General features: G+C 37.9%; 2 protein-coding genes across 3 annotated transcripts in view; one reads left to right on the forward strand and one right to left on the reverse strand.

Moving 5' to 3' along the window:
* Window positions 1-144: 144 nt before the first annotated feature.
* On the forward strand, window positions 145-5,842 carry LOC139959329 (NADH dehydrogenase [ubiquinone] 1 beta subcomplex subunit 8, mitochondrial-like). 2 transcript variants are annotated; one of them, XM_071956848.1, is made up of 5 exons: window positions 145-302; window positions 1,983-2,197; window positions 2,703-2,773; window positions 3,325-3,415; window positions 4,536-5,842. In XM_071956848.1, the coding sequence occupies exons 1-5, from the start codon at window positions 215-217 to the stop codon at window positions 4,626-4,628; spliced, it is 558 nt and encodes a 185-aa protein (XP_071812949.1). In that variant the 5' UTR covers window positions 145-214; the 3' UTR covers window positions 4,629-5,842. The 2 variants fall into 2 exon arrangements, with proteins under 2 accessions (XP_071812949.1, XP_071813036.1); XM_071956935.1 differs by lacking the exon at window positions 4,536-5,842 and adding an exon at window positions 4,198-4,272.
* The window catches only part of LOC139959183 (uncharacterized), a 12,714-nt gene continuing 4,010 nt past the window's right edge, over window positions 5,064-13,767 (reverse strand). The window contains exons 3-10 of the mRNA XM_071956795.1: window positions 12,798-13,079; window positions 11,937-12,092; window positions 10,695-10,922; window positions 9,719-10,039; window positions 9,066-9,320; window positions 7,817-7,966; window positions 6,729-6,890; window positions 5,064-6,489 (exon numbers count right to left, since the gene is read on the reverse strand). Of these exons, the coding sequence (XP_071812896.1) occupies window positions 6,329-6,489; window positions 6,729-6,890; window positions 7,817-7,966; window positions 9,066-9,320; window positions 9,719-10,039; window positions 10,695-10,922; window positions 11,937-12,092; window positions 12,798-13,079 (1,715 nt within the window). The 3' untranslated portion in view covers window positions 5,064-6,328. The remainder of the gene's footprint in view (window positions 6,490-6,728; window positions 6,891-7,816; window positions 7,967-9,065; window positions 9,321-9,718; window positions 10,040-10,694; window positions 10,923-11,936; window positions 12,093-12,797; window positions 13,080-13,767) is intronic.

The raw sequence follows: 13,767 nt of genomic DNA on the forward strand, positions 1-13,767 counted from the left end.
GAAGACAATAATCAGTACTTGCGTTTCCCTTTTAAGCAAGAACGCACTAGTTCAACTGAAGCGAAAAGCAGTCGCGTACGTTACTCTTGTAAATGTAGAATTAATTGTTGTTTGTATAGTTGCAAAATATCTTTTGTGCACACTGAACTACGTGATGAATCTAATGATGAATCTTTTGTTAAGTGAGTTGTTAGCTTCAGGTTAGATCGTCAAGATGGCTCTGACTTGTCGTTGCCTCGCTAGGAGGATGCTAAAATATACCCTGCTGCCAAGGGTGGCAACGGCACGATTTGCGTCGAATGGTAAGTCTAAACATGAGTCCTTACTGTTTTTTGCAATTATATTAGATACAAGTATCAAAGATATGGGGTCAATGATATTTCAAAGTAGGCTAGGCCCCATATACAGTTAACGTTAGTTTAACATTATGCTACTTTAGTACTAGTGTAGTACTAGCCTAGCACAATAGCCTATTTGACAGGGTGCTTGTAACACTAACACTTAGGCTAGTATCGATTGTAATTTCCTTCAAAATCTAAGTGAATTGGAAAAAAAGAAATATTCTGGATCAATCTCCATTCATCACCTGTTCGCATATAGGTGCGATTGTGTCTTGGAGCGCAATTAGGCAAAGGCTCCCCCATCATTTGCCCCACAGTAACTAGGCCTACAGGCTTAGGCTAGGCTAGGCCTCAAAGGAAAGGTTTCGACAATGTATGTATTTGTATGTATTTTAGATCCTCCTGCAAGCAGGAACTCGCGAAGAAGCCATCATTAGCTTATCAAATCCGCAAGCTGACCGAAGTCAGTCCCTTAGATTCATATTTAATGTCCATTATTATTAACTATCAATTGTCAACAACTCTGTAACTGGACGACATACATTAATCTTGGAGTGGACTTGGAGTGACTCGAACTCGGGACCTTATGACTGAAAGGCAGCGGCTTTAACCACTGAGCTAACACTCCCTCAATATTTCGAGTCTTATTACCTGATCTACCCAACGCTAAACATCTGCAAAATTACTAGAATGTTGGTCAGGATTTACCCATTTTACATAAAAATAGCCATGTTTTGAGCATTGGGATCAAATAAAGCATATATGGTTCAGCTATGTAAAATTTAAAATGCCACAAATTTTCTGTTAAGCTTTTTAATACAGGCTTTTAAGATGTTACCATAACAATATGATTACATTCTTCTTTCAATCATATAATAGTAAACAATCCCTCAAAGTACTGTAGGCCTACATGCTATTAGTCATGCTATAGTATATGTGAAACATGGGCTAATACAAATCAAAGAAAGTTTACTCTTTGTTATCTAAATAAAAAGTATCTGAAACTCTACAGTAAATGGGGGTGTTGGAATCAGGAGTATCTACATTCTACACTATGTAGTTCATATTTCTGGTTCTCTAAAAACTGTTTATCAGATCCCCTCAGAAATGAGATAATTTTTATTCGTAGCTTGTGTTGTTTTATTGTTTATTTAACTCCTGTTCACATGTATGTAAAAAGGATGTCAGGAGAAAATCAAGCTCTCTCTATATTTTCTTTCCCACTTGCATCATTGAAGCTTGTAGTGTGTCTAGACCTTGAAATTGAGGCTACTGTATGTACTGGCTAAATTCCAGTAAATTAAAAAAAAAAAAAAAAGGAGAAAAAAACGAGAAAAAAAAAAAAAAAGGTAATTTGGATAACCATTGTCAGTCAAAACATCACATGCTTTCAGTACCTGACATAATTCATGTAATAATTGCTTATTATCAATACACCTTATTAGACTGCCCCATGTTAATCTGTTCAGTTACTCTACTGTAATTCAGGAAAATGCCAGTGAGGACTAGATTTTAGCCAGTAGATTTTTTAAGCATACACATGGTTAAAATTGTGAATTTCTAAGCCTGATGTTTAGGAGGTTGGTTGTTGCCCAGTTTGTCAATACTCATTGTGTATGTACTACAATTATCTCATCATAGGTGATGATCGCAAGTCTGGTGCATATCCTCGTACGCCTGAAGAGAGAGCAGCTGCTGCAAAAAAGTATAACATTCGGGTACAAGACTATGAACCTTATCCAGATGATGGCTTCGGTTGGGGAGATTACCCAAAGTTCCCTGCTGTTCATGAAGATTATAAAGACCCACATGGTGACTGGGATTTCCCGGACCAAAGGAGAAACTTTGGGGAAACAGTAAGTTATAGTGAGCTTTGTAGCTTGTGTTGACTTCCGTTCTTTTGTACGAAGAAACATTTGCAAGACTCACATTTGGGTCGCAACCCATAGTTTGTGGACTGTTGCTGCAAAGTGAATACAGTCAATTTCACTCCTGTCAGCTGTGATCATATCTTTCGGTGTTGTACCCATCCACATTTTTGCTGTGGAATTTTCGTAGCAACTTCAGTTGTGGGTACTAGCTACAGTGTTGCTATGTTTGTATTTCCTATGTTAGTTTATATCATGATCTGTTTTTTAGAATTTGCCAATTGTGACAGAAGAAAGAAAATCTAGTTGCTAGTTGCAATCAGTCGATACCTCTCTATTTCTCTTTTTTTGGATAAAGTCATGAAGAGTGCTAAGGTTTTGTGTGCTTTAAAATCTAAGCAATATGTCAGCAAATGAGCCACTTTAGTTTTGCTAAGAGATGTTTCATTAATTATTCCAGTGTAATGCTTATTGAATTTTCCTTTCTTTTCAGCCGCACATAGATTATGATGTAATGGTCAGGAATAGGCCAGCTCCTTACCTTGAAGGGGATAACATACCCCAGTAAGTAAACCTGTCATCATTGAATGCAATTAGATTAGGTGAATGCATGATGTGTAAATATTGATACCTGTGACAGTAAAAAATGCAAGCAGAAAACTCAAGGACCATGACAAACTGGTAAACAACATTTATTCCTCTTTGAGTACTTATCACACAGCCTCCCAGACCACAACAACTGAACAACACAGTTGATAAGTATGTAAATGGTGCTGGTGGAGCCACAATTCCCACATACAGCATAATGATGTTATGTTAACCTCAACCCATTAACAATAGGGATTATATAGATCACAATACACCTGCTGCTGTATGTATGGAATAGAAATAAAAAGAAATAAAGAGCCAGCTAGCTGGCTGTGCTTCTAAGGAACAAATCTATATTAGGCTGTCCGTTTAGAGAAAATAACAAACATTTGGAGTCCCTAAATTCAGGGCTAAAATTTAACTAGATTCGATTTTCTGACTCAGGACATTACAACACTGGTAGTACTTCTCTTACTTCAATTTCATAAATTAAAATCCAGAATAACCAGATTGTTCATTTCTCACAGGTGGAAGCAGGCAGCCATCTTGGGTGGTGTTTTAGTCACCCTGGGATTCTTATTCTATGCCGGACAAAAATACAAACTATTTCAGCCTGCTGTAAGTCAAGTTTTTGTTTTCTTTTTCCACGGTTGGATGAGTAAAGATTAAGTCTAAGTAGCTAGGTTGAGGTCATAAGTTTTGCGGCAAAGTTTTAGCCTGCTAAAATAGTTAAGAGTCTAACACTCCTGGAAGGGCTTTCACTCCTGACAGTAAACCTCATAACAGGAGTGATCACTTTTTATTCCTCACAAGAGGCAAACTCTTATCTTTGTGATGCTGGTGTGCAGTATGTGTGAGCCTGTATGTGTATAATACCTAGGCCTGTAAACATGATAACTTAAAAAGGACGAGATGGGTGAATCACACTTGGTGCAGCTTGGTTCACTTTAGTGAGTACTTACAAGAATCTTTATGTCTTCGTGGAGATCAAAGGTTAACAAGGTCAAAGTCTGAAACCGTTTAAGCATGATAACTTCAACTTTAAATGTTGTGTGAACTACCAGTAAATGCATCCTAATTAGTGTTGGGTTGTGGGGTCGACAGAAAGGAGAACTAATCTGGACAAGAAATGGCTTCAGGTGGTGTGTCTGTTTTATCTCCTTGTCTGGTCATGTATTCCAGCTTCAACTACTATAGTAAAGTGGATCCTTGCTGGCTTTCGTGAAGGCCCAGAAATGTCTGAGATAATCCCTACATGGCTGTAGTAAAACCTTGGATGCATGATAACATAGTTTGCCTTATCCCTTCTCCTTTTCTATATATGTTGATTTTTGTTTTTATTTGAGGGAAAAGGGCAAAGTTCCACCTATTTGGAATTGATGTCTTTGTTTCATTTGCAGGCTCCCAAGCAATACCCTTATAATAGTCTTTGTTTGATTGCAATAATGAATGTATATTAGTTCCTCCTGCAAGCAGGAACTCACGAAGAAGCCATCATTGGGTTATCAAAGCCGCAAGCTGAGCGAAGTCAGTCTCTTACATTCATAATATTAACGTCCATGATTATGAATTGTTAATTGTCACAACTCTGTAACAGGACGACATACATTTATCTTGGAGTGACTCGAACTCGGGACATTTTGATTGAAAGGCACCGGCGTTAACCACCGAGCTAACACTCCAAGATAATATAATAATATAATAAAAATATATAATAATGGTCTTTGTTTCATTGCAGGCTCCCAAGCAATACCCTTATAACGATCTTTGGATTGAAAAAGGAGGAGATCCAGATAATATACCAGAGAAGCCAAAACACTATGAATTTTAATGAAAGTTTGAGAAAAGCAACAACCAGCGAACTGTAAGGCCAGGATGGTCAGTGTGTCATACTTTGCTGCTGCTTGAGTGACTTCCATGATCTTTATAACTACATTGTGAGTGTAGTACAAGGGAATTGTCATTTGCCCAACAAATTTCCCTCACTAATTGTTACTTCCAGCAGATGGGATAACCCCTTTAAAGTATTCCTTAAAGAAGCCTGCGAAATTTGTCAGCGTCATTTTCTTTCCTGAGGTGAAAAGTTCTGTATTAAAGTAAATGAGAATGAAGCAATTCACTTTAGAACTGATGTTGCATAAATCTGGTGGACTGGATCCCCTGAACAAAATGAAAAGTTTTCTTCCTTGTTGGATGATGGATGAAGGTTTGCTACTAAGTTATTTCACTGGTAGCCATTTGGGTAGAGTCATGCTTTTGTTTATAGTGATTCAATACATCGAAAAGTTTCATATATGAAATGTAATGTACGCTAAACGTTTTATTGTTCATACCGTGGTTAAGTAGCAGTACAGTGTTAACCACTTCAATACTGGCCACTTTAGAGATACAGATAATGTCGAAATGGAGAGACAAAGGACAATTATTAGTAGAGTTTTTCATTACTCCAGCAAAAGCTGAGTTATTGTTTCTTTGGAGAGGTCAACCATATGCCCTAATATTAAATATGTTTACCATCATCATAAATGTAGCCATGATGTTCCATAAAGTAACCATGTATGATTGAAGTAAATATTGCTGACCACCCCTCCACTTACCTCTCCCCCTTACCCCACCCCTGCACCTCCTCCACCTCCACTTCCATATCCTTGTTATCCTATGCAGTAAGAAAGTAGCAATATAAATGCTGCAAGAAGAACAAAATGGTTTTGATATTTTAGTGTTTTGTCAGTTGGTTTCCATTTGTCCCTGTTCCCTCATCAGTAGAGATACGATTTCTTTTCTTTTTTGGCAATAAAGATTTCAGAAGTTAACTCAGTCAGTTATAATTTGAGAGTATTTTCGCTCGATTGCAATGTTGTAGCATTGATGTTGTTAGCATGTAGAGGTGGTTGTTTGCTTTGTTGATATCCTGGCAATTGAATCTCACACGTTGAGAGTCAGAAAAGTTTGAGAACGTGGTCCAGTGGAGTAAGCAGAGATTTGTATAGCGAAAATAATAAAAAAATTGGAAGAAGGGCAGATAGCTCTTCTTGAGAAAACATTTCTCCTTTTTCTGACTCAATTTTTTTTTTTTTTTTTTTACTGTTCTCAGTAGTAACATACTAGATATATGCTAAACGCTTTCAGATGTACCACCAGGGAGGTTCACGATCAAAATTAAGCGATCGAGATTAGCTAGTTGGCAGAACATTAGGTTGTCCACACACTACAGTAATTGTTGTAGCTTTATCGCTATTCATCTATCTGATGTCCCCATCTCACAACCCCTCATGAGTGGCGATTACCTTAAAAGGTGCTTTTAGGCACAATTGTCGTTTTGAAATGTCGAGGTTCAACAAAATAAATATTTGAGTGGTAGTGATGGATCACTGGATTTATTCAACAGTTAGCAAAAGAAATATTTCGTGTTCAAAAAGAGGCAAAAAGATGAAGGATATGAGCTCAAAATTAGCTTTAAAAAAAAACCCATTACAGCTGACTGTAAGAATTAAAATGCCGACACCAGTAAATTGTGTAAAATAAAAATGTTCAGTCGTCGACTTGTTGGCAATTGGGTCCTTCGTAGTCATCATCACAAAAGTTGGCAGTACCGTCACCGCAGACTCCAGTTTTAGAGTCACATGGAATCCATGATCCACGACAGTGGCATTTTTGCAAGCAGCTCCAGCCAAACCGACCAGGTGGACAAACTGAAAAAGTGCGAACGTAAGACTTTTAAGTCATATCAGTATTTGATGGTAAATGCAAAGGTCTTTAAGTGTAAAATGTGGGAGGGAGGGATTGGGGTGAGGAAAAAGGGGGTCTGGGGGGAAATGCATGTAGAATGAAGTGAAAAATGCGATACCTAAATAACAAAGGTACATATTTATAGAAATATAAGATTTACATAGTTCATGTTTTCACTCTTTGTAAGGATCAAAATGCTCACCCCTGTCACATTTTGGTCCCCAGTAACCACGAGCGCAAAGACAACCCAAAGGATCCGCGAAGCAGAACAAAGCTCCCTTGCAGTCTCTTGGTATTCCGTCACCAAGATCCTTGCAGGTTAACCCCTTTCCAGGTGGGCCAATCCTCAAATTTCCAGTATAAACTGGAAAACAAATTAAATTTACAGTATAATAATATGCAACGTAATTCTTTGGTGAAGTAGCTATCCAACTTAAACCCTTTCTGTCAACGAAGGGTCGAAATAATTAAAATGTTACACCAAATACCGATATACTTAACCATATCACCAATATACTGTAATTAAGCATTTCACCAAACTGCCAAAATACTTAAGCATACCACAGAACTATATATCAAATATACTTAAGCATACCACCAATATAATAAAGCATACACCAAAACTACCAATATAGTCCAGCATACTACCAAACTACCGATAGAGTTAAACATACCAACAAACTATTTATATACTGAAGCATACCACTTTCGATTGTCGTGAAGACCCATCGACTTACAACTAATCCCCGCACACTCACCGACTGATCAGTGCAAACGAACTGTTTGCTGCAACAAACCTGATATTAAGTCACATGCACATGTATAACCCCGTGATTGGTTGAATTTGTTTTAGTCTTGAACCACCGTACAGTACTGCCGACATGCTAATCGTGAAAACCCTACATATTCAGCTATCCTGACTATCGCATCCCACCAGACCAAAGATATGAACGGGAGTTGGATTGGTAATTGAGGGCGATATTCCTACGTCACATTCAGAGCCGTATATACCGCTCTGGTCACATTACTTTCCGGTGGAACTCTCCATGCTGTCCTTCGTTGGACAAATTTTGCAGTCGGAGGAGAAGGGGGGTGGGGTGGAAACTACTGACCCGAGGCATGGAATCAGTTAAGGATATTAGATAAATAATAAAGCATTCTCACTTGCATTATGCAAGGACAATGCAGAATGCAAATAGAGTGCCTGGTGACATAACTGTCCCCAGGTCTCGACGACTGTAAATATCCACATGGTGCTATCAGATAGGCCTACCAGTGGTATATACATACCTGTTTCGCACTGTTGACCGTAGAATCCAAGTGGACAAATGCATTTCCAATCGTTGGCGGGGAATACTTCTCCAAGCACGCCACCATTATAACAGCGGAAGGTTCCTTTAGTACATATTCCATCAGCAACAAAGCTACCTTCGGGACATCCTGTATTAGCGGAAAATCAATTAAAGGTATAAAGTTATTATGTACTGAAAAAATTAGTCGTAACTGCATTTATCTATTTGGAAATATAAATTTTCGGTTCAAGTTACGTCAATTTGTGATGGAGATTAGAGACCAAACATTCTACGCAGTCAAATTGAAGCAGGATTTCTTTAAATTATTTTTAGAATACGTTATATATGGTTTTCTTTGTTTTCGTTTAAACTGCATCCGAATATATCAGAATAGACGAATAGATACAGTTTCATTAGTAACCGTTTGAAAATTTACCAATAATTAAATATTTATTTCGCATCGATATTATGATTGGATATATGGCCACGTGTGGTTAACATCAGAAAATCGATGTGATGTGAACACTTAGATACGTCACTGAAAACGGCTCGGTCATTTAACTCGCTTCACTGTTTTGTCGCTGACTGAGTTATTATGAATTTTGTAACATATCCGTTTATTTGACATATTCTATACCTTTTCGAAATTAATACCACCTCACCCCCCCCCCCCCCTCTTAACTGTGAATTCAGATATAGAAATTCATTTCAAACATTTCCCTTACAATTATTACAATTAGAAATAAACGAGCAGCATTGTCGTCTGCGCGTTTGCCGCAATTCCGAAACTTTGCTTGCCAGCACAATTATTCGTATAGAGGTGTTGCAGTGACGTCATATTTTGGGATATAGCGTGAATCATTCTCAGTGACTGGAGGGAGAGAGAGCCTCTCTATATCGTTACGTTCAATGGGCTGATATTCTTTATTTTGCTCGTTTTTCTTCATTTGCGAAAAGATTCAAATTATATATATTTTTGGGGTTTGTTTGATTTTTTTGTAGAATAACATATAGCAAAGTTTACTCAAAATATTCACCAGTCATTTAGAAATCATTGAATTTAAGGCTACAAAGTAAGTCAGTGTGAGAAGAAGCGATTTTTCACTCCAGAAAAATTGATCATGTGATGTGAAAACCAGTGAATGACTTCATGTGCAAGACCTCTATAGTCACGCAGAGTTCATGACAAATCGAAATAGCGCTAATTAATGATGATACTTTAATTAGCAAGTATAGTTAAAACGTACTTCGAATGATTAATCGGATAATCGTTCTGTATCCACTATCTCCTCGCTGATTACGGAAAACTTCGTAATAACCATCGTGCTTGCCAAAGCTTGCTCGCTTGATCTCGAAATAACATTTTCCTGAATATTTCTTCAAACCCTTGCCATTGAATTTCCATCTCAGTTCGTTCGTATAGCGTGAGAACCCGACACCGATCACAACATCCTCCTTATTGTTTATGGTAATGGTTGGTCCGAATAAAGGCTTCAGCGAATCTGTGAAATGGGATAGCTGAAAGTTATTCCGTTATGACCAGAGAAAAATAAAACTGCGATCATGAACAGGAAAATGAGTGGGAAATTATTTTAGGAATGAATTTAAAAGATTAAAATAAACTTACAAGCTACAAAGAGAAAAGAAGAAAAAAAGGAGAGGAAAATGGCTTAAATTGATAGTTGAATTGTGTTCTGCCGACTGAGGTATCCAGCCATTGTTTATTTGTGGTGATCCATGTAAAACCACGCACAAGGCTGAATCTATCTAGGTTCGAATTCTAGCCGAATTTAGACAATAACTGCTTGCTCATTTTTAAAAAAAGTAAATAATTGTAGAACAATCAAATGGCTTTGTCATTTTGAAAGGAGAATACGGATTTTCATGGAATTGTACTTACCACTGATCGGTAGAACGAATACGGGAATCCTCTGTTCGGGATCGTAGGCTGCAGATATGACGTAACTACCAAACCGATCTCTGGATTGTCGTGTGGGCTTAGGAATCTTATGTCGCTGTCCGTACGATTGTGATGAGGCTTCACAGATGAGTGGTGTGCTATGCAGAGGCGGTAAACGTCGATCATATGGACAAACGTCAAGATTTCCACAAATATCAGTGACTATATCTTGTTGATTTGTGATGGCGTAGATATTGACGTCAGTGGACTCCTGTCGATCAATACTAGCAGGAAAGACGATTCCGTAAAACTCGTCTGTGTCTGTCAATGAAAATCATAACTCGGAGCTTGGTACCACCTACTATTGTATGTGGGATGTTCTTGTAGAACATCGGAAATGTCTGGTATTGAATACGGAGAGATATGGGTGGGAAGGTGCGGGGTGTGGGAGGCAAGGAGGCTGGTATTTGGAAGGGGGGGGGGGGGGGTAGAAGCGTACGTTGATGTATGGGAGGCTGTGTGGATGGGAGGGTGTGAAGTTGGAGGGAAGATAAGAAGATGGAAGAGAGGGCAGGTGGGAGAATGGTAGCCTGGAAATGTGACATTGTTGCAAATTCCTTTTAATCATCATGTAATGATATAGTATTTGGGTTTTGGTCCAATCATCCAATATCAATATGTAATTGACTGAGAGCGAATCAAGGACTCTCTCAGCATTTGTCACAGCTATATGCTGCCTATTTCGGTTCTTACATCCTACTCGTATTGACACAGGTTTTTACTGTAGTCACAATGTTGTCATAAAGGACTGCACAGTCGATGTCACCTCTCTACTCAAACTATTAATTTGAACATGAGTAAAAGTTTTAGTTAACTACCAAACCCAAATTGGGAGCAATTTGGATGACTTTTAATCAAAAGCTCCTTAGCGATAAATGCAGAAAGAAAGAAAGAAGGAGAGAAAAAAGAAACATACCATCGTCCACAATTGTAATCGTCACACCTGCGTCCACTAACATGTGATTAAATACTGGTGGACAGCATTGCGTTTCACTTGGTTTGATTGTTACTGAGATGATATCATCCTCGTCACTATTGTCGCTGATGGTAAAAGTAAATCCATCTTCTGTTGGCACCAGGGCCTGCGAGGAATCAAATTCGTACCTTGTGGTACTTAACATTCCACCCATAGGAACTTCCAGAACTAAACAAAAAGATTAAAAAGGAAGTAAATGTTTATCAATTATATTAGTTATTTCATCAAATTTTTTATTTATTTATTTATTTATCTATTTTTTTTTCTTACCATATTTAAATGTCAATATTGTCAAAATCAAATACTGGTCACCCAAGTTTAAGCTTCAACAAGCTTTAAAATACTTTAAAACCTCAATCAGAGATTTAGTTGTTCAGCTTATCACCGATTGAGGTTAACTGATAAATGGATTGATCATCCCTACCAGGAAGAAACTTTTGACTGTTTTTTTTGGGGGGGGGGGGGGTGGGTGGGGGGGGACAATCTTAGTAGGCAAAAATCTCTATCATATGTTTGAAAGGAGTAATATAATTCGGAACAGACCACCGGATTCACGCAGCGTATCAGAGCGTATAAGGTTGGAGGGAGCATACGTTTATCAGTTAACCAGGCACGCAGGAGTGTATAGGCTTGTTTTAACATGTTGTTGCTACCCTTAACTGGGACAACCAGGAGCGGGATGGGCTTACATTGTCAGCTCAATGATTTGGCGCCTCGGTCGTAACTAGCACATATCGCGGATACAGACATTGAATAACCCCATTTATGCAACACCTAATTGTATTCTGGCCATTTGATTGGTCAATTGCTCGTTGATTGCATGCAAAATCCGCTCTATTCCTCTCCGTGAAATAGAACCATGGGTTATAACTTTTTGGTAGCACTTTTTTTCAATGGTAAGAGAGCAGAGAAACCTGTCTGTTCAAAAAAAAAAACAATCTGTTGCATGAGTGCATTTTACCCATCTTAATATAATATGTTGTATAAAACAAATAATGAATGGTTTCCATTCGTGCAATAGTGCAAATATTTCATTCGTTGAAATATGTTACTTGTTCCATTCAAGTCGGCTGCACCTCGTTGAATGGAACATTCCGTCTTTCAAGTCATGAAATATTTGCACTATTGCACGAATAGAAACCGTTCATTATTTGTATATTATTCATGGTAGAAACTTTGTACCTGCGGTACACACTGCATCTAAAGGAACAGGTAGCATCGCCCCGTTGCAATTTTCAAATGCACTGTAGGGTACAACCGGATTCTCTTCTCCCTCAAAGAATACCAGTCCGATGACATTATTCTCAGCGGATAAGTCGACAAAGATTGGAGAAGAGTCTGATAAATGGTCAAACAGAAAGATATTAATCTCTCTCAGATGAAACAAAAATAAATTATGGGGAATATGATATATATATATATATATATATATATATATATATATATATTAAGCATATATCAATATGGAGAAGGCTAACAACGATATCTGTGTCTCTGTAAATTCATAGTTTAAGTTAGGAAAACATCGATTATGGACACAGCGACAACGAAACAAACATAGAACTCGTCGTGTTTTATCGAGAGCATTATTCTTTATACCCAAGGTAATCAATTCCAATATGCGGAGATCTTAATATACTAATATCTGAATTAAACATTTTACTTGACAATTCGAGAACAGAACATGAAACTTTATCAATTAAGATTCGTTATATAACATTAAAATTCCTTCAAAATTTCTTATATCCTGTAAACTGTCGTATGTGGAACACATAATATGTAGCTGTTGTATTTGATGCTTCTTATCCGTATTTACTGAATTTTCTGCAAACATTACCTTCTATCTATATAAAGTGGTGCATGAAACAGCACGGTCAGATAGGGAAGGGAGATGGGGAGGGGGGGGGGGTGTAGAGGAGGAGGAGGTTAGTAAGGCCGAGCGGGCATTATTTAGTAGGCTCGTGTATTATATTATACAATTAAAATAAACTCTCATACATTCAGTTAGCGTCCTTTATAGTTTAAGTGCAAGATCAAGTTTACCCGGGATCTCATCTTCTTCGAATACAAAGTTGGATGACTGATCTGAAACACTGTATAAAGTTCCTCCTTCGGATTGAGCCGACAAGGAAACAGGTGAAAACATGAAACCTTCATCTCTCTCGAGGTGGCAGTCGTCTAGAACTTGCAAAACAAACTGGTTACTCTCTGTCTCTCCTTCTTGAATGGTCAATGTTACAGTTGCTGGGAATTCCCCAAGATCTGGCGTGAAATCAAAGCCTGGTTCCATATCATAGTATCCAGGAATGTCGCTCAGCATGTAAGCTATAAGGAACGAACATGAATTAAGAAAAGAAACATTAGCCTTGCCGGATACCTTGCAACTCGCGAACAACGCTACATGTACGAAGAAGTTTGTGTATTATTGATAAAGAAATCTTTGGAAACACGTGTTCGGAATTGTCATTCAAACACACTTTTGCAGCACTTTAAGTTTTAATAACTTACGTTCGGCAAAATTATACAAAGTTAACCCTTGTGTTCAATCACTTCATTACACGTTCATTCTGTCAACAGTGCGGAACACGCATATTACATGACATGATGACTGACAGCGCCCTCTCTTAAAATGACGTAGATCCCCATTATATAACGAAACATGATTTTAAATAATATATATTGAATTTTTGTGTTTGGTAAACAATTCGATTAATTCCAACGAGATTGCAACGGTATTGCTCAAAGTTAGATACCCTTCAAGAGTGAATATTAATGAGCACATGATAAATTAACTTGATTTGGTTATCAGGCTATAGTTCCGTCGCCCGGATACTCATTTGATATTGGTGTTGATCCAATATATAACACCATACCCGGCCATATAAAAACCCAAGGGTTCACTAAGACAACAACCAACAAGGAAGTTACCGTTTGAAATCAAACAGCACCAATATAGAAAGCAATATTGTATTAGGGGTGTGCCATGGATATATAGAGACACTCAGATCCAGTG

Source organism: Apostichopus japonicus, chromosome 1 (assembly GCF_037975245.1).
Source record: "Apostichopus japonicus isolate 1M-3 chromosome 1, ASM3797524v1, whole genome shotgun sequence".
In the NCBI taxonomy this organism is placed as follows: Eukaryota; Metazoa; Echinodermata; class Holothuroidea; order Aspidochirotida; family Stichopodidae; genus Apostichopus; species Apostichopus japonicus.